Raw genomic sequence first — 22032 nt, forward strand, 5'->3', positions numbered from 1 at the left:
GGAGACTGCTTGCGTGTGTTTGTCAGACAGCCAATCCTGGCACGGCATCTTGTTATGTGTGCCTCTCAGAGTGCGTGCGTGTGTGTGTGTCCGTCACTTTGAGTTTCCACCACAGTGACCACCAGTCTGACCATAAGGATCACTGTCCTGTTCAATTACTGAACGTTATGCAGTCTGAATGTATTGCATTTCTGGGCGCACACACATCCACACTTAGACATGAAAACATACAATGATGACGAACTGGAACCTGAATCTGCTTTTCTTTTATTACAAATATGAAGGTAACAAACTGAAGGACGATGCTGTGGATTTACACAATTTTATTACTCTTACAGAGTTCACAGGTCATCAAAAATAAACTTTACTAGACACAATATTCTAACAATATTCTCTTTTTAACATGAACAAAAACTTTTTCCCTTCATACTTACCTGTGAGGTGTTATGTGAACGAGAGATGCACAACTTATTATGCAACCTTTCTGAGTATTTGTACTAGTGGGGGTAAATCTGGAAATTCCAAGAGTTGCCCAGAACGCAGTGCCTGAGTTAGTGCACACTTACTCTAGAGAAAAAAAAAACCGAGAAATTCAAATAGTCACTAATTTCTGACTGAACAGGGATCATTAAATAGTGGATCGTCAGTTTGTTTGCAGACACAGGATTTAGGCTGAGAGGCTTGTATTATGTTCTGAGTGAGAGCAGCAAAAAGCCCTGCTAGTCTCCTTAAAGCTACAAGTGCAAGACGATCCTGAGTTACACTGATAGGCCTCTTAACTTAATTCTCCTCTGTGTCCACATAACCTTTCAGGCCGGAGAATTTCGTGTCTTCTTTGATAAAAAAACATGTATTTAGAGGTACAAAGCCTGGAATACATCGGTAAAAACAAACACAGTGAAAGAGATTTGGAAAGAAGGTTGCTGTAGTAAGTGGTGGCCTGAAGCTGGACATATCTCATGTTTGTCTCTTTGTCCTCATGTCTGGCACTGCATGCACACCATAACCTGGGAAAACACAAAAAGTAGAACCACTGTTAGGATCCACAGGCACCCACTCTGCATGAATGCACAAACAACAAAGAAAGAAGACATCCAGAAATAAGACAGTCACACAGTTCAAAGTGTCATCCAAGTCATCCGGATTCATTTACTGTAACCATGCAAGCCACAGTCAGTCAGTCCACCATGTTGGCGCAGGGATCATAAAGTTGTATGTTGTCCATGCTGGCTGACTGTCACTGTCATGGCTTACTGGGACACTTGAATAGAGCTGAGCCATTGTTAATATGTGTGCTGTGAAAACTGAGGCCTTGTCAAGCATCAAAAGAAAACAAGGTATTTGGAGATGTAATATTGGTCGAGTTGCCAGATAGTTTGTGAATAAAAAAAACAACAACCCTGGAGTAAATCATTTGCGTGCTAACAATAGTGTTACAGCAAACACAAGCTCCCAATGTAACAACGCTAACCTCTTCATAGTAGAATGTTCTTTTTCATTATGTTTGCCTAAGATTCAGAAACATCTTCATTTTGTGGTGTGGAAACAAAGGAGTCCCTGTCAGTTTTTGACCAAAACAAACTTGGCATATTCACACATCCAGCTGTCACGGAACAACATGATCATTGATTTGGAGTCGTGTTTGTGGCCACATGAAGCTGCGATGAGAGTGGCGAGCTGAACCTTATGAAGCTCTGTAAAGCCGAGGGGAGCTGCAGATTCTGGAGGTTCATCATAATGAGTGACCCCTTTCACATTGTCAAGTTATTTTCACTTTGTTATTTTTGATACATTGCTATTATACAAATATTCATTACATTATATTGAAATTGTAGAAGTTCTTCTGTTCTCACTCTTGGCATTATGGTAACTGAAAGGACAGTGTCCTGGCATAGTCCTTTAATTTAATGGGACTCTTGAGTCCCAATATACGTATATATACTGTAAATATTTTAGATTTTGTATATATTGGGGAACACCAGCTGAATGCATTTAACCAGCTCTGCACTTCAGAACATTTTCTTTGCCTAATATCAAAATTCTGCCGGCAATAAACTGATTTCAGTCAGATTTTTTTTGGTCTTATTTAACCAACCCCTACTCCTCTTTATTGCACCTGCTCCAAACCTGTACACTTTCTAACGTTCTTATGCACTTCCTGCCTTCTTCACCTCGTTCCCTGTCATCCGAACCCTTTCAGTACCTCGGCCACCTTTGCCTTCCTATTTATGCTCTTCTATCTGCTCTCGCCTCACCGTGGCCAGTACCTCCACCTGTTCACCTCCTTCTCGACCAAAGTCCTGCTACTCCTACTCCTCCACACCACATTCTCCTTCCTCTCAGCCACCAGCCCCTTCCTCCCTCCCCCGACATGTAATGTTGACCCTGTGGCTGGCGTCTCCTGGTACTGGGACTGCCTGCCTAGCTGAATGGGCCCAGTGCATTGGGGAGCCAGGCTGTGTGTGTGTGTGTGTGTGTGTGTGTGTGTGTGTGTGTGTGTGTGTGTGTGTGTGTGTGTGTTGGGTCACGGCGTGGGGATTAGGTGTGTGTGAGTGATTGAGGGTGACAGCCCCTAGCATTAGGGGCCCTGTGGCAGATTTCGTAGTCCTGTTTTAGACACACTAAGCTGGATTTACCAGCAGCAGTGTGTCAGCAGTGATGCAGCCTGCCTGGACCTCCTACAGAACACACACACACACACACAAATACACACATAGGCACACACACACTTAGACCTTTGTCACCTCTGACCCTACCTATCTACCTGCAGCCAGTCTGACATCTCATCATCCCTTTCTGTCTGTGTATTTCCTCTATCCATCCCTCGACAGTTCAAAACGACCTCCTGCTGTAAAATCTAATTTCCTTTAGTTTTATTCAATCCTTTTACCCTACGGTAAATATGCAGAGTCATAATGGACTCTGTGATGCATGCAGACCACTGTAGCATGGACCAAACCTCACCCTGGACCTCGACCCCAAAACAAACATGAGAGCCTAGTCACAGCAGCCACGGTTTTGCGGAGAATCCAGTTGATTTTAATGGAATGACTACAGCGAGGGGATTCCCTGAACAGCAGGAAAATTCTTCAGAGTGCAACTTTCTTTGGTGAATTTTCTCTGTCAGAAGTTTAAAATGGAGAAAGCTATCCTTTTAGCTAATTAAATACTGAACTGGCAGCATACATTTGCAGTGCAAAAGCCTTATGGTGTAGCATATCGTCAGTTGGGATCATGGTGAGATAGATGGTGTAACGGTGTGTTCTTAATGTGCTTTGCTAGCAAGCTAGCTAGGTTCTGACACAGATTTGCAAAAAGAGTTCTCTTTCTGGGCCGTAAAGGAGTGATTGACGAGACTCTGGGCGGCTAGCAATGGACACATACAATACAAGAGCCTACAGTACAAGCTGCTCGATGTAAGGGTGAGATGATGTGGAAAAGGTTAATTATTTTTCAGATCACATTTCCTACATCTGCCTATTGTCCATTCTTAGCTTCTCTACTGTGCAGGTGTATGCTGGGAGTTCTGCAGCATATGTGTGGTCACTTTGTGTGTGTTACTTCAGGGGGTATGTGAGACCACTGTGGCTCTGCGTGTCCGCACACACACGTATTGAAGCTTAATTGTGTGTTTCTTTGTGTGACTTGTGCACTCTGAATGTTTACGCGCACACCTTTGTCCATGTGTTAGTGCACGTTTGTGTGTGCACCATTGTGTGTGTGTGCCTGCTCCTAGATCTCTGTTACAGCCTGTCCATTGTGAAGGCGAGTGTTGAGCAAGATCCTGACCCACCGGCGGGCACTAATCAGACGCATTCCTCGGGATTAAACAGCCAATTAACAATAAGAGAGCCATTGTAGCCCTGTCTCCTTGTGCGTCACAGTTAAAGGTTTTGTGTGTATACGTGTCGCAGTGGGTGCGTGTGTGACTCTGTTTGTGTGTGTGAGGGCATGCGATTTTGTGTGTGCAAGGTGCTTTTATACATCAAAAAAAGCTCTCTGCAGTTTTCTACCAGCATGCTGCACTTGTGTGTCGCCCTGCTCAGGTTTGCACTGTGTGTAATTTAAAGCAAACTCACGCTGTGGGTAGGCTGAAAGATGATGCTTTACAGGTCCTGCATGCCATGTAGTAGCTGCAAGTCACAAGATGTGTATGTGCGTGTGTCTGACACAGTGTTCATAATGATGCAAGTTAATCCTGGGTTAGTTCAGGCACCAGCGGGGAGTTCACTTGGCCTTTATGCACTCACATAGTAATGCAAACATTGTTCTATTTTATCACAAATGCAGTTGGTGTATGCATTTGTGTGCTGCTATGCATGTAGGGTGTCTATTGTGTCTTCAATAACTGTGTGTGTGGGTGTGTATGTGTGTGTGTGTGTGTGTGTGTGTGTGCAGGGTGGGTATATGCATCAGTGTGGCACGTGTCGGAGTGTGGCAGAGGATTAGTGAGGCTCAGGCCCTGTTGCTCCACTTCCATGATTACTACTGCTGTCTACTGCCATATGGGATGGTGGGGGTGCAGGTGGGGGTGGGTGGTGTTGGGGGATGCAAGCTACTGTACCACGCTATACACACACACACACACACACTCAAACTCACCCCACCCACCTCAACTCGCGCCCACCCGCACACCACCATACACATGCTCCCAGAACACATGCCCAGAGGGGGTTTACACACATGTGTGCACACACACACACACACACACACACACACACACACACACACACAAGGCCTGCCTTCATAAGGCAGTGCATATGAAACCACGCATGAATGCACATATGAGCTTTGTTTAAAGAAGTTGAGAACTTCTGTGTGTGTGTGTGTGTGTGTGTGTGTGTGTGTTGCATCTTGTCCATGCACCTGACCTCACTAAATGCTGAATAACTTCTTTCTGTATGAAGTGGTGCATCATCTAATGTCTGTACAATCAGCTGGATGTTTTCATTAATTATAACATATGAACTATCAGTGAATAATCATTTAACTATAAAGTCTTGAATAGCCAGCTAACAGGTAAAGAATGTGAACGTTATTGCTACCATATGTAATTTATTTGCTGTTGAAAATGGCCGTGGAGCCGCAAATGTTTGATATTAGTCTGGATATGTAAATGCAACTGAAATTGCTCAGCTAATCTTATTACAAGTGTATGAGTATGAGGGCATGAACAGGTGTTAACTTGCTAACACCCAGACAGTGGTCAAGAGGTTGCTAAATGATGACAGTGAACACACCCACAGACACACACACCCCACCTGCTGCTGTCTGCAGTGGATTAGCGATCTGTCTACCCTCAGATGACAGCAGGACACTCACATACACACAGCAGGGGGTCTAATGTCTGTGAAATTGATCAAGATGCTGGCCAGACATTATGTCCAGATGATCTCATGCTCACATACATACACTGTGCGAGCACCAAGGACTCTTCAGAGGCTGCTGAGGGTGCCATATGGGATAAAGACACACAATCATCATAATGACGTTCTTTTAAAAATGCTGGTCAATACACCTCATCCTGGAAAATCATTACTGACTACAGGCTAGTCCTCGCTTCAACAGTCTCTAAAGCAATCGTTCGTCCCCATGAGAGCCAAGTTTCCCTTTATGAATGTAGGCTGTCAAGGAATGGGACCAACCACTGTTTGTGGCCAGTTTTCTGGTTATTTAGTACAGTCACAAAGCTGTACTCTGAATGGAGGTTGGAGGTGTTTAAAAACTGGAATTACTGGCTCACATTTGCCAGTCAAGTTGCAGTTTACATCCATGTGTGTCCACCCTTCATCCCCTAACCCTCATCCTAATGTATTATCATTCATCAGCCACGCTCTCTTCCATCCATAATACACATTATAAATCTGTATCTTAGCAATGTGGTGTATGGTAATGTATGAAAAGGTATCAAATGTCTTTTTTGGTGAAATGGAAGTCTTCAATCTTGACATGTATGATTCCAGTGAATAATTTCCAGTCAGAAACATGCTGTCTTCACGTAGACACTATTTTTCCAGAGGGGTCCAGAGGACTGTCGGAGAGCTTCATCACATGGTGTAACAACGATCACCTGAAGCTCAATATCAGCAGAACCAATGAGCCTGTGATGAACTACAATGCTTGTCCTGAATGATGATGTTGAATAAAGTGTTTTTGCAGAACATTATGACATCATCACATCATCATCACATCATTTCATCCTATGGACATTTGTGTGAATATGTCATAATTACTGCATGAATTTTTGAGTTATGGCTAAAAATGTGTTTTGTGAGATCTCAGTGACCTTTGGATTAGAATTCTAATCAGTTCATCCTTCAGTCCAAGTGAACATTTGGGCCAAATTTAAAGAAATCCCCTTAAGGTGTTCCTGAGGTTTCTGGCCATGGCTGTCAGTGGCATGGAGGCATAAAAACATGAAATTAAGTTAATGGATGAATGAAGTGATAGGCTGTGTTTTCAGTTTCAGTATAGATGGTGGGAAACTTGCTATACATATATCTACATTTAACTCTAAAATACTCCTTAATTCCCCAAACACTGTTACAGTCATTACCACTAACTTCCACTGTCAGTGGATAACTGGTAGAAAATTATTTGGAGGAATTTGTGCAAATCCTGGCAGTGGATCTAGGTCAATATTTTTTGTGAACATAAAACATATTTGATAGTAAAATTAATAAATATAATATGTGCACTACACTGTTAATGTGACTTGTGCAGCTATAGACATGATTCAACAGCAAACTTATGTAATTAAGCTTTTACTGGCATAGCTATGTGCAAGTAAACTAGCAAACCAACACACCTGCTTTATGTCTATATATAACCCTGTAGGTTATACAACTGTATATATGTATACTGTATTAGTATGTACACTTGTACACTTAGTTCCTCATTATATAAGCAACCACAGCCTGCATTTATCTTTAGCCTAGACCCATGACGAACTGCCGACAAACAGAGTCTTACTAAATGGACACACACACACACACACACACACACACTCCCACACACACAAGCATGCTCCTGCACATATAGCATACATGTATACACTAATGGCATGCAATGGCAGTCTAACAGCAGGGCCATGTAGTGTAACCTGCATGCACTATGGGACCTTCATTTCATGTGGCCCATTGTGTTGCTGTAGATGAAGTGCTGCGCACAGAGACACATGGTCTGGCCTGGACTCACGCAGAGTAATCCTCACATCACTTTAATGAGGAGTTAACACACACTGACCTCAATACACATGCATGCGCGCGCACACACACACACACACACACACACACACACACTGCTTTTAACTACATAAGCATTATAGACATTAATATGATGAACACAAAATCAATCTAAATTGCAAAATGAGGGTCTATCAATAGTTTGATTATATTTAAAACAACAAAATAAAATTCAAAGCAAGACCCTCAGAAAACCCAGATGAGCTCTGTCCCGGTGCCCCTCCCATACCCCCTTCCCCATCTGCCTCTCCCTCTCTCTCTCTCTCTCTCTCTCTCTCTCTCTCTCTCTTCCTCCACTTGTTTCTGCCCTGTTTTATCATTACACTCCTCCACTCTTCCTTCCGTCCACCCCACCCCATCCATAACTTTCCACCCAGTTTCCTCCAGTAACAATTTTGACCTCCACCAGTCCCTCACAGTCAGCACCACATGCCTTCCTCCTGGTCTGTCTCTCCCTTACACTGCCTGTTCCTCACACACACACTACCCTCTCCGGCCCTCTGTGTTAGCGCCACTCCTTCCTGTTCAATAACGCTCAGTTACCTTATCAATAGTGATCGATCCAGGCCCAGAGCTGAAGGTCCTGCTCCCTGTCCCTGTGCAGCGAGCGCTCGGTTCTCTCCATCCACCCTTCCTCTGTCAATCTGGCCACAAACCCCTCTTTCCTCCCTTTATCCCGAGGTAAGATACTTACTTTTCAGATAAAGCATATTATGATAAATCGGCTGAACTCTGTGCGTGTGTGTATGTGTGAGTGTGTAACTGTCACACACACACACACACACACACACACACACACACACACACACTATAAGCACACAGTGTGCGCACACAGACATACAAAAATACAGTGTGTGTATCGAACAACATGATGTCAGAGGTGCTTAACAGCTGGAAAAGTGTTTGTGTGTTTATATAATGCGTTTATGTGTGTGTGTGTGTGTGTGTGTGTGTGTGTGTGTGTGTAAGTTTTGGGTCTTTTGGGAGGTGATGGTGTTTGGTTTATGTCCCGTAGTTAATCATTCAATAGAGGAGACATGGACATAAATCATTAGCAGTCTTTCCTCTTTTCATGTTTTCATCATCAGCGTCACACACACAGTGGATTGGAATCAAATGCACGCATCAAAGGCTGGTTTACCAGGAAGGATTCTGGGAAAATGTAGCTTCATTATTCTCAATTTTCTGTGAAACAAAATGAAAAGAAAAAAAGGCCGGCCTGTTGTCTCTGTTAATGAAAAGGGTCCAGGAGGCTTCACCATAATGGTGATTGTGTTGAAGCTGCGTCTGAGTCAAACTTCATTTCAATTTCAGTTTGAAATCCTTTTTCATTTTTGATCTGTGGGAGTGGTTGTTCAATTGATTGAAAAGTAAAACAGGATGATGAAATGTTTAATATCACACCGGTCTGAATGAGGAAGACCGTGAGTATTTTTTCTTTTTTACTATAATTGTCGAGAATGAATGAGTTTGTTCCCTGGCTCTTAGTTCATGGAAGGACGCATGGATACACGTCTGCTAATGAAATGAGATGAGACAAATAGTGGAGCATATGGGCAAATGTTCTCTGACAAAGTGGGATGGAAGTTAAGGTCAACAAGGGGAATAAAAGAGTTTGGAGAAAATGAAAACTAAATGAAAATACAATGGCTGTGTTTGCCTTTGGGACGTGTATGCGTGCTTGTTTCAAAATGGGATGTTTATGAAATGCTGTGTGTGTGTGTGTGTGTGTGTGTGTGTGTGTGTGTGTGTGTGTGTGTGTGTTTGTGTGTTGGAGTATAGATTAGATGTACTAAGCCTCTTATGTGCTGGTTGTCCTTAATTTGCGTCCTCTCTGGGTCCTAGTGCATCCAAACTACCAGCAGTCCTTCATCACAGAGCAATTTCCACACAAACAACCCAAAACATCAGTCATGCAACAATAAAACACGCTGTCTTGTTCTTAAAGAGCATTAATATATAGTATTTATGTATGGTCATGTCTACACACAGTAATTATGTGTCAGTCCATATGGAAAAACACAGGATTAAACTTTTCAAACTGAATTACTTGGATGGGGAAAAAAATGACTGAAATTAATACAACTGAATAAAACAGACAACCGGTTTCACTAAGCTGTCGTGCAAACTGCTGTCTGATGAAAAAGCATGAATGAGGAGTTTCTGGTAACTTTTGTGATCACTGATTTGTAGGTGATATTAAAACCAATGATTATCAACGGGATGAATGTTTCGTGCTCAGCTGTTATTACAGTGTCTCTGCAGGAATTTAGAGAGTCATTGACAATGATATTTCACAGTGGACCTATCAAAAAAATCGATTACTGATCATTTTCATTTTAAATGATTGAGCAGTTAGCCTACTCAAATGCAACATCCATCTCCTATTTTGCCGATATTTTCCAATGTAACAATATTTTTAGAGTCATATAGAGAGCCAGAGACAAATGTAGGCCTATCATTATAATTGGCAGGCACAAACACCACGTTTACAGGCCTCTTTTTGGGATTTTCTGTTCCCATGACATTTCACTTGATTGATCGCAGATTAGGTTAGTTATTTGATTAATTACGACTTTTTCCGTATACGATTATCTTACATCATATTCTTGCATTATTTAATAAAGCGAGGCTGTAGTGGAAAAAATAAAAATACGATCATAGTTTATTTTAAAAAGCTTAGCATATTTTTCCGAATCTTTTCAGTCTTGTCACAGCCTTTAAATATAAAATAGCACTTTATTATTAACATAATGAGATGAAATAAATAAAAATAAATAAAGCAGACTATAATATAAAATGCAGCAGAAGAGTCTGAGGGCAGCAGGTGCGTGAAGTGCGCGCGTGCACAGCAGTGTCGCGCGCAGTGTCGCGCGCTCCGCGGCAGATCGGAGGTGTCTCCCGATTCCCGCCGTTTTTAGTCGTTTTTTCCCCCCTCTCTCTTTGTCATTTCGAGGTCTCGAGACATTCTTGTCATCGGGCTTCCCACAGTTAGCGCGAGTACCTGTTCTCTGCTATCTTAGTTCAAGCTGCACGAGCTACATCCACAAAACAGCAAAACACAACAAACAAGCAAACAAACAACAAACAAACAAAGCGTACCTGGATGTGAGCAGGTGAGGCGTCCACTGGAGACAGACCCAGACATCAGCAGCACACACACGCGCACACACAGGCCTCGAACAGCCAGGCCTACACACACACACACACCTCAGCAGGTGAAGACATTTTATTAGAAACGTTCAAACACGCCGGTGGAGTGTCTCTGTGGCTCTGTGTGTGTCTTTATATCTCCGCTTTGGCTTTACAGAGCTGGATAAACCCCTTATACAGTTTGGGCTGTAGCTACATGGGTCTGTGTGTGTGCGCGCGCGTGTGTGTGTGGATTTTAAACTATAAGAAATCCGATTCAATTAACCAGCGCAGAGAATCGGCTTTGGACACTGTGAAATTGTCTCGCCGCAGAGGATGGCACAGGCCAAAGCTAGACCAGGGACAGAGACACAACTCAGAGCGCCGGAGCCTCCACTGGAATATTCTGACGAAATCAAATGAATAAAACAATGAATCGACATGACCTGTAATCACACAGATATCCTCAGCGTTGTTTGAATTGTTGAAATATGTATATACGATAGATCTGTGAGGCTAAAATACCACAGAAAGTGTATAATAAATAAAAACTATCGTGCTCTCTCCTTTAAAAAATAGTTCAGTTGTTTAACATTTTATTTTCTTGGACTTTTGACACCTGTTGCCTGTTTTATTTAAAGTAGTCTACCTATTACTTTATGTTTACCCGCCTATCATCTACATTAAACGTTTACATTAATAATATTGATGTAAATCGCCCAATAAATTATATAAATCAACCAGTCATGATGCAACGTGCAACATTATTATTATTATTATTATTATTATTATTATTATTATTATTATTATTATTATTATTGACCGTGGTGAATAATGGATGAATGTTCTGGAGAGAGCATGTTGGGGATCAGAAGGGGATTTAATAGTAGAACAACGCGGTCTTTGTGCTGCTTTTAATCCGGCCTGTACCCCCTTCTCCGCCTCTCTGTTGATCCACACTCAGGCAGACCAGGGCCGCCCAGGTATTTCAGGAGGCCAATTTCGAAAATGCGTCGCAAAATAAAACCTGGAAAAGACTCGGAAAGATGGTTATTTGGGGTTCCCCTAAACCAGACAAGAAGACGGCCTGACATTCACCATAATTGTTGGAAGTAAACTTAGTGCCGCTATGATCCCCAGCAGAATTAGAGTCTGATTTCTTTTCTTTTTTAAATGTCTTTGCATTTTTCAGATTAATCTTTATTAATTATACGGTGCAACAGGTGTCAGTAACAGTGCTGCGACAAAAAGTTGGACCATAGCTTGAACGTCTCAACAAATTTCAATATAGAAAGGACACAAAATTATTTTAGAACTCTCTGAGAGGCACATTCTTCTGTCAAATCATCATATTTAGCACTACAGAACCAACATGAATACATAATGACTGAATAAGTATATGCGCGCGCCTGTTGGCGCGAGCGCGAGCGCGACCGAGAGAGAGAGAGAGAGAGAGAGAGAGAGAGAGAGAAAGAGAGGCAGGGAGGGAGGGCTCTGGGTGTCTACTTGGGTAAGAAGTTACTTCTAATTAGCCACCCTCTTCTTGCTCGCCTCACTTGTCCACTCTGCAGATCCAGATCCTCTCCTCAGGGACCAGGTTCCATCAGGGGCCCCGATACTTTTCAGCGCCCATCAGACCGCAGACGGCCGAACGACTTGTGGAACTTCTGCTTTTGATACCTTTCACCTGTCGACGTCGGTGCGCACCGCAATTACGCACGACTTTAATGGACAAACTGCGTCACAGCACTTGTTTAGTTTAGTTAGCCTGTAGATTTTTTTTCAGTTTTATTTTAACTGGTGTCTTAATTTCTGGTCTTGGGTTGGTTCTAGTTGTTGTTATCCTTCTTATCTGGATAGAAGAAACATAACATATCCGCCCAGTCCCGACAATAGCTGTGTTTTTACGCATCAGGGTAACAGAGACGCAAAGGCGCACCGCCGTTATTTATACAGTTAGAACCGCAGGTGCCTGGTTCGACGGCACTAAGTCAGAACAGTATACAAAGGTAACAAAGAAGGAGGCCAGCAAGGAAAATCAAAAACAACAACTAAGTGACAAACAACCTAGAGTACGAGAAAAACAGAGAGGGAGGGAGTGACATAAAAAACGAGAGAGGGAGAGAGAGAGAGAGGGAGAGAGAGAGAAAGAGAGAGATAGAGACACCCCCTGGAGACTAGCTAGGAGACCCGGCCCCCGGTCTGAGAGAAGGAGAGAGAGAGTGAGGGAGTGAGGGAGTGTTTTAAAGCCGGCAGGAGGCATGATGTCCTACATTAAGCAACCCCATTACGCCGTGAACGGGTTAACGCTGTCCGGCCCGGGTATGGATCTGCTCCACTCCGCCGCCGTTGGATACCCCAGTAAGTAATGGCCTCTGTCTTCTGTCGGGATGCTTTTTCCACAATAATTTCAACGTGTCGTTTTAGTGCTGTTCCATGTGGGAAAAAAATGTCCATTTGGAAATGCAGAAACTGAAATAATTTAAAGAAACATCCCCGGATATATGTCTCGCGCAAAATGTTAAAAAAATACAAAAAAATCAATTGTATGATACTTTCTTAAAAACTGTAGCTGTAAAGTTAAACTTTGAATAGATGTCTCTGATTCTTCAGCCATCGCAACATGTGTTCATTTGACCTATAAGTTCAGCGGATTACAGAGTCAAAAAACAATAAAAATGTGTGTGAACACAAACGCAGCCTGTTCTCACACATGCTTAACATCAAACCAGACTCCAATCTGTTGCTCTTAACATGTAACCTATTTACCAAAGGATGTTCATTGTATTCTATTTTCAGCCATAATGTTTTCCATGAATGAAGCCGTCTTATATTGTTCGGATGGTCTACATGGCCTGATCAGCATCTGTCATCCTTGAGAGGAGAGTTTGAATGAAGTGATGCTTTGGCACTGTCGACAGAAGCTTGGCCTTCTTGTTGCAGATTAGAGTTTGAATCAACGAAGAGTCAGCATCAGTGCTTCGGCCTGGCTTTCGTTTGCTAACTTTATACGTTTCGATTCAAACAGTCTCCGTTACAAAAGATAAAACCGTACGAGCTGTTACATCATTTTATTCGATCCATTTAAAACACCACCAGAAGCCAATATGGGCCGACTAACTAGTCGACTAAAATTCGTTAAACTTTATCCAGTATTTGGTAAGATATGCTCTGTAAAATAATGTTCACAAATATAACGACAGAACCGCGTCTATTATTTGCGAATTCAAGAGAAAGTGAAATCTTTTACTCATTTTTTTCTGGATTTTTTTAAAAAACTAAAACAGCCTTCATTAAAAACGCCTTCATGGATTTTGATAGCCTCACTGGAATTTAGTGCAATTTCCAAACCACTGAATTTTGTTGAAATTCTCAAGAACGTTTGTGCGTGTGTGTGTGTGTGTGTGTGTGTGTGTGTGTGTGTGTGTGTGTGTGCACGCGATTAATGTTTGAACCAACACAGTTCCATCGTCTTTACAGCTGTGCGCCGTTAAGTAGCGTCAGTCTGGCGCATCTTTTAAATACCAACCGAATAAAACCATCGGAAGCAATATACTACTACTCCTTCTACTACTACTACAATTAATAATAATAATAATAATAATAATAATAATAATAATAATGTGTGATTTGTTTTGTTTTTTAATTGCAGGCACTCCGCGCAAACAGCGTCGGGAGCGCACCACCTTCACGCGCGCACAGCTGGACATCCTGGAAGCTCTGTTTGCCAAAACCCGCTACCCAGACATCTTCATGAGGGAGGAGGTGGCCCTCAAGATCAACCTGCCCGAGTCCCGAGTCCAGGTAACACATTACAGACCAGTATAGAGTCTTGTTTAAGTATTAAACGTTTTAGAAATGTTTCAGTATAAACTCAGAGTCTGAGAGAAATAACACACGCCCTCACAATAGCAGCTATTATGGTTTCAATATTTAAGAAAAGCAATGGATTTGATAATGAAGTGTTGATTTTATAATTAACTTCCTCTCTGATGCATCTCTGCCATCCTCCAGGTGTGGTTCAAGAACCGCCGTGCCAAGTGCCGCCAGCAGCAGCAGCAGAGCACAGGCCAGTCCAAACCACGACCCCCTAAAAAGAAGGCATCCCCTGCTCGTGAGGCCAACGCTGAAGCCAGTGCCAACCCCACCAATGGACCCTACAGCCCTCCACCCCCTCCTCCTGGCACCGCCATCACCCCTAGCTCCAGCTCTGCTAGCGCCACGGTGTCCATCTGGAGCCCTGCCTCCATCTCCCCGCTGCCAGACCCCCTGTCTGCCTCCACCACCCCCTGCATGCAGCGCACCACCACCTACCCCATGACCTACACCCAGGCCCCAGCCTACAGCCAGAGCTATGCAGGCTCCTCCTCCTACTTCACTGGTCTGGACTGCAGCTCCTACCTGTCCCCCATGCACCCGCAGCTGTCAGGCACCGGAGGCGCCCTGAGCCCCATCACAGCCTCTTCGATGGGTGGGCCCCTCAGCCAGTCCCCTGCCTCGCTCTCCTCCCAGGGCTACACGGCCGCCTCGCTGGGCTTTGGAGCTGTCGACTGTCTAGACTACAAGGACCAATCTGCCTGGAAGCTCAATTTCAATGCCACTGACTGTCTGGACTACAAAGACCAGAACTCCTGGAAGTTCCAAGTCTTGTAAATAACAACAAGTGGGAGGCGGGGAGGGAAGGGGATCCAGGGAGAAGTGAGAAATCAAAGTAGGGCGACTAAACCAAGAATACTTTTTGTGTGTTTTAGATGAAGGCAGAGACCTTGGGACACAGAAATCAATTGATCATATCAGTTGAAGAACTAATCAGCTGAGATAATGTCTTCATTTTTTTCAAAACAGTGTGTGTGGAAGTAAACTGATCTGTTGAGGCGTGGCATGTAACAAAGAGATCGCAGTAATGTTTCTAAGTTAAGCAAAATAGAAATCAGCCTTGAAATCACAGAATGGCTGCGTAAAAGCAATATCTGTAGAATAAAACAGCTTTAATTCTCCAGCTCAGAGGATTAGAGGGGAGAAATTATTGTTTTTTAAAATACAGTAATAACTAAATTACTGGTGACAAGAGAATTCAGAGTGAATGTGCACAAAGAAGAAAGATCACTTGTCACATGCTGAATGCATGCTTTTGATTTGCAACTCACTAGTTTTGTTTAATAGGAATTTTGTCCTTCTGATTTGTTTGATAGAGCTGAACTCAGAAACTGTCTGACTGGCCTTCACATTTGAAGCAGAGCTCATTTTTCAATTTGCCACAGCAAAACAGTTCAGTGACCTACAAGTTTACTGCGTAGACAGCCTTCAAGTCGACGTGTTGAAGCACAAGAACTGAGGAGAGCCAGAGCTCATGTTTATTTCTTCCCTCCGTCCTTTGTCTCGTATTTTCTGCAATGCATTTCTCTTATGAAGCTGCTTTTCATCAGCAAGCTGACTCAAAACGTTTTGAGCCAAACTCAACTGACCCAAGCAGACATCTTAAGGAGTATCTGTACCATGTGAAAAATATTTAGCAGACAGACGCTGATGATTCCCAGTAGCCTTGTGTGATGCTGACCTTCTGCAGCCTGTGTGTGATACAAGCGGAGGGGGTAGAGTTGGTCACTGAAGTGACTGAAGTACAAACCTGTTGCCTTTGAGCATGGTTGAAATCATTAGCAGTACATTGTTAGTTTAATAGGATCACTTCCAGACCATTTGGGCAACAATGGTCTCATTGTGGCTATTGGCAGCCGAGTACTTTTCCCCCCACTCCACCTCACAGTGTTTGCATGAAGTTAGCGGACCATTGAAGCAGTTCTTAAATCTACGAATGGCTTTATTCTAAATTTTTTAGCTGACAAACTGCTCCAGTGAGGTATTTGATGGGAGAGAAGACTGCACCAGAGAAAGGGAAGGGACTGGGCCGCCATGCAGCCCCCCTTTGCACAGAGAGTTTGGTGCCTCTCTCAACACCAGCCTGTAAAGATGTGATGGATACCACTTTATGTGTTTGATGTATCGTTTGATTTTTTTTTTTTTTTTTTTTTGTATTAGAATTAAACAATATTATGTTTCTTTAAAAAAAATTGTGAATGCGTTGAAGTAAAATTTGTGGTAATTTGTTTTTGAAGTTGATATTATTATCAGTATTATTACTATCATTAATATTATGTCTTCAGCTGACATGGACGTTGCTAATATCCATTTTTTTTGTCATTCTTTTGTAAATATTAAAACTTGAAAATGCAATCATGTCTGCTATCAGCAATGAGTTGTTACGCAGGCACTCCACCCAACAGAATCTCTCTCTTAATTTCTAGAAAACTGCCAACTTTTTATTTTTTCTGTTTATATTTTTCTGGTTTTTGCTTCTTTTTTTTCAAACTCAGGGGTTTATCCAGTAAAAGTAGCAGTAATAGGATACAATGCTGTTTATGCTTCTTAATCATTTACTGTACTTTTATCTTCTGCTTTACTATAATCTTCTCTGCTTATTTTTCTGACATGAATTATTTTGTATATTTCATTTGTCTCCTGTGTTCGACCAGTCTCACCACTACCATGCTAGATAGCTATGATGTTTCTGAGACATTAAACAACTTCATTAAAACTGATTGTGTTCTGTAAGTCACTGGATTTGAGTGTTTTATGACTGAATATTGGCTGTCAGTGTCGAGTCAAGTTAGGGCTACACCTTAAAATCCTCCCTTTCTGGCTGCAATAGGACAAAAAGGGAGTGCAGAGAGGGGACATTGAGAATCGGTTTCTGGGAGCGTTCCACTAATCCATACAAGAGGTTGAGTGGGTATAAGGCAGAGATGAGAGGGAACAGGGCAGAGAGGACAGAAAACAGATTAGAACTAACAATAATACTGAGTCCCACCGCGCCAGCCAGCACCAAACTGCAGCAGGAGAGATGGGCAGATTATTTTGGATTGCTGAATGTTTCTGTGTTGCGTCGGCCCGTAGACCAGAGGGTCAGCACCGCAGGGGTTGTGAGGAGTGCACTGGATGAAAGGTTTTAGCTCATGGAGGGTTGAGATGCTTGATTTCTTGAAACAAGGCTGTGGGTCTTGAATCTTATAACACAAGATGCCTGTGAGAACAAAATGTGTTTTACTTGAGTGGTCCAACCCAACATGTAATAGTCTATTCACTGCTGTCAACCGGTGCTGGTGCTTTTAGCCAGGCTCGTACTCTAGGGTTGGAAATGCCAGTCTGTTGGTCCACCACATAGGTCCAGACTGAGATATCTACACAAATACTGGATGGACGACCATGAGATGTTGCACAGTCAGTTGTGATCCCTACAGGAACAATCCTAATCCAACCATGAGGTTGAAATTTGTGGTTTGAGTGAAATCCCATAGGATGAATTGTAATAACTGCGTTGCTCTCTTAACTTTTCCTTTAGCACCATCATCAGGTCAAAAGTGTAATTTGTCTCACTTTATGACTAAATAATTGGAAAACTCACATTCCCATCAGCCTCAGCTGTACTTCATGCTTAGTGCTAATTAAATTAAATGCTAGCATGCTAACATGCTGAACTAAGATGGTGAACATGGCAAACATTGTAGCTCTCTGCTTAGCATCAGCATGTTACAGTCAAATTGTCATTGTTAGCATGTTAGCTTGCTGACATAAGCATTTAGCTCAAAGCTCCGCTCCGTCTAAAAGCAGCCTCACAGAGGTGCTAGCATGGCTGTAGACTCTTGTCCTGCTTCCTCTGTAGTCTTTTGTTTGGATTGAGGTCATTGCTATTTTGATCACATGAATCAGGAGTTGAACATCCTCAATAAACCATGTCAAAACAGTTACTTCAGATACTTTATCATAGTACAAATGATTTGCTCCATTTGAGCTGATGTTGAACGGTAAGTGTAAGGGTGCTGCACCTGGTCACGTTCTTCACATTGTAAACTCTGAAATGCTCAGTCGGATTATCCAGTTAAACACAATCAGACAGAAATGTGATGCTAATCACTGTTTCACTGTTTCACTGTTTCACTTTACCATAACAAGAATTACTCTTCATGGCTGGTTGCTGCACCTTTTGTCTCAGACTTGCCCTCCTGACTGGGCCTTATCCTGAGAACAGAACTCGGTTCAGTCTCACAATGACACAGCGTAACACTGGCCGTGAAGCCCGAAAGCTCATTAGCAGACACTGACGTGCTTGGACTTTAATGGGTTTTCATTTACAAAGTTATGTCATGTTGCATTGCTGCTCTGACAACTGAATTTTAGAATACCAACATACTTGTATTGTAAGCAGTCAATTCATTGTCTCCACTAATAGATAGATAGATAGATAGATAGATAGATAGATAGATAGATAGATAGATAGACAGGCCCCCTCCTGTGCTCTGCAGGCAGTGTGCTTCTGTAATCCCCCAGCAGCAGCATATGGACTCTGAAGACTCTGAAGCACAGAGACACAGACACAGATACACTCAGGACTTAGAAATATGATTCATTTCTTTCCCCTCTCTAATCCCCAACAAACAAGCTGGTGGCAGCCTGCTCTGGAGGCACACTGTAATCATGCCACAGGCTGCTGCCAGAGCTGACCAGCCTCCCCTTCATCCCTTCCTCCCTTCTTCCTCCCTCCTGCCTGCAGTCCATTTTCCTCTTAATCGATCCCTAATCCCAATGCCGCCAAGCATACACGCGCCCAAACCCGCACGTAAACACACACACACACACACACACACACACACACACACACAAAGACACAGCCATAATAATAAAACACATGCATATAGACTCATAAACACACACACACGCACACATGCAAACAGACAGTCATTATCAAACACAGCTAGAGAAAAAAGACGCAGATAGACACACAGAATATGTTTGCACAGACAATGGTGCGCTCGCACACACACACATACACACACACACACACACACACACACACACACACACACACACAAAACTCACAAATAAGTTTTTTCTGTTTGTTTTTTGCTTGGGTTAGAATAAAATCAAATGAAATGAAATCCGTGATGAAATAGAGTTGGACTGAGATCATTTCAGAGTAGAGGAACATTTTGTGCTGTTGTGTGGGAACAAAACAAAGCCAGATCAGGTTAGAACAGCAGCTGAAAACACTGCCTGTAGCGTGATGTTGTTTGTTGTAATTCGGGATGTATGGACGTATTAACACTTCCTACAGTGTCCAGAGATGCTTTCTCAAGCTGTACCTGCCCACGCATGAGTGATATACCTCTTGGTGGTTTTTAATTCTGCAGTGACTCAAATTGTGATAATTTAAACACGGGTTTGAATTTTCTTCATGGTTTAAAGCCTTTTAGGGTTCATCACATACATATGACAACACAAAGAGCACTGGGAGGCTTAGATCAGCAGAGTGAAATGTTGCTGGTCAATTTTATGTAATTATGCATCAAGAAGTTTAACTCTGTCAAAGTCTGTTTACAGGTGGAGAACTTCTGCATGATGTGAAAACAAGTTGTATAAAGCCTTTTGTGGCTGTGCAGAGAAGTTGACTGAAATCTGACAGATGTCCTCAAGTGATGTCATCTGGAGGTGTGGAGTTAGAAAGAGGTGAGCTGAGCAGACCTCTATAGCCCACTCCTCATCTCTGCTGGAGGCCAGCAGCTCAAGGTTAGCTGTTGGCATGACACACACAAATATTTGACCAGATTGTAGGCACCCCAGTTGCATTGTGGACAATGTCGCTGGCTGCTTTGGACAAGGAAGAAGAATGAAAGTGCATTTTTTTTGAACAGCTCATTGTGAGTCCTACAGTGTTGCAGTGCAGTGCAGTGCTAAATCGATGGAGCACTCTTTTAACAAAGACCATGTCTGTCTGTGAGTCAGTCATTACAGACTCGTGCTGTGCAGCCAAACATGATTTAGATCCACAAAAGTTGATCTTACATTTTAGTTTTATTTTAGTTTCCAAATATTTCCCAAGTTATATTAGGCTGCATTCTTGTGTGTGTGTAAAACGATGTACCAGACATCAGTATGAACACATATAACTTCAATGAATAACTGGAACAAGTTGACACAGAATAAACAGGATTCTGTCAGTCACTCTGGAATAAGATGATTTTTTCCTCCTTAAAGCTACATAAGAGGAAATAAAAGGGGAATACTACAAGTTAAGATGTTAACTGTAATCTGATTTTAATTTGCACAGCCTATACACGGCCTTTCTCAGTGACATATGTGATGATGCATCTATGTACACATCAATTACCTGCTATAAAATCTCTATCAAAATATGATCGTAGTACAGCCATCTCACAGTAACATCATTATACAACTAATTAAATACATAACTGGTTGTTTTACTAGAAGTACTAGACAAAAATTAACGTCAGCTGTTTTTGTTGTTCCCCAACACTGAACACAGTAAAATCAGTCAAATGAACATCAAAACCGTTACTCTATTTGACTTTTTCATTTTTTTTTTAATTGATCATACATTTAAAAGAATGTAATCATTTGCACAAGTCGTTAAATGAGATTTGTAAACGTGCTGTAATGCTTCTAAATCACACAGTGCTGTAGTGTAAGTAGGTGTGAGTGATCTGCAGCTAGTAGTGGTAACAGGATCAGTATTACAGTATGAACGGATCAACCAGCCACTGTCAACCTCAGCATACACTTCTGCTAAGGGCTTTACTCCAGATTACAACTTAACACCTAGTTAATATCACTAATAGCAAAAGTCAGAGTTTAGAGCCACAGATTTATGATATGTTGGACTGAACTGTAGTCTGGATTATGGGGGCGTTATGTGTTCGGTGCCAGTTAGATTATCAATACATCTGAGTGAATTTTTTAACTGAGGCAACAGGTTGCTGAGGTCTCTCTGAACAAGCTTCTGATCTTTGCACCATTGTTTCATCCAGTCTTTCCTGTTTTTCCCTCATTTTTTCAAATGAGGCAAACTGGCCCCAAACTTTTTTTTAAAAACCATTTTCTTTCAAATTCTCCTCAGACTTTTCCTCTTTTCCTGATGTGTGATATATCCCATTTCTTCTGTCCCGTCATGACTTCACGTCACCTCCTTCACGCCGCCTTCCCTCGTGTACCCCTTCCTCCATGCCACCTCTCTCAGTGTGCCCCCTCTCTCCCTCCACTCTACCTCTCCTTGCAGTTTGTTATTCTTGCTGATCTAATTTAGAGAATGTCCCAAATCCTCTTAGTGTCCTGCTCCCTCAGCGCAACACTAAGTGAATTAGACAGGATTACCGTCTCCCTCTTCCTCCTCCTCCTTCTCGTCCTCCTCTTCTTCCTCCTCTTCTTCTTCTCTGCGCTGTCACTCTCTCCTCATCATCCCACTTCCCCTATCCCTCCACTTGTGTGTCCATCTTTCTCCTGACATTTCTCTTTTCATCGGCAGGATTAAAGCCTTCTCCCTCTCCAGATGACAAATTGGTTCCCATGTTCCCCCGGTGACAGATGTCTCTTGCAGGCCCAGTGCATCATGGGACATAAAGTATCGTTAATTAAACTCTGACCTCTTGCAAATAAAAATAGAAAAAAAGCCTGACATAACAGAGATGAAGTCCAGCAGACATCCGCACGTACAGCTAGTACAGATAGATGCAGTCTAAGCAGCGTTCCTGTCTCTCACTGCTACATTTCTTTCTACTTTCTACTCACACAACAAACAGTCATACCAAAC

At 42.5% G+C, this 22032-nt stretch overlaps 1 protein-coding gene and 1 long non-coding RNA gene across 2 annotated transcripts; one reads left to right on the forward strand and one right to left on the reverse strand.

Annotated features, from left to right (window-relative positions):
- Positions 1-308: 308 nt before the first annotated feature.
- On the reverse strand, positions 309-10528 carry LOC143323546 (uncharacterized). The gene is made up of 2 exons (XR_013077404.1): positions 10347-10528; positions 309-1007 (listed from the first exon to the last, which is right to left on the reverse strand). It is a non-coding gene; the product is annotated as an uncharacterized LOC143323546 (long non-coding RNA).
- Positions 10529-11904: 1376 nt separating this feature from the next.
- LOC143323838 (homeobox protein otx5-like) lies at positions 11905-15541 on the forward strand. The gene is made up of 3 exons (XM_076735952.1): positions 11905-12737; positions 14029-14180; positions 14391-15541. The coding sequence occupies exons 1-3, from the start codon at positions 12638-12640 to the stop codon at positions 15027-15029; spliced, it is 891 nt and encodes a 296-aa protein (XP_076592067.1). The 5' UTR covers positions 11905-12637; the 3' UTR covers positions 15030-15541.
- Positions 15542-22032: the final 6491 nt, after the last annotated feature.

This window comes from Chaetodon auriga, chromosome 7, assembly GCF_051107435.1.
Source record: "Chaetodon auriga isolate fChaAug3 chromosome 7, fChaAug3.hap1, whole genome shotgun sequence".
In the NCBI taxonomy this organism is placed as follows: Eukaryota; Metazoa; Chordata; class Actinopteri; order Chaetodontiformes; family Chaetodontidae; genus Chaetodon; species Chaetodon auriga.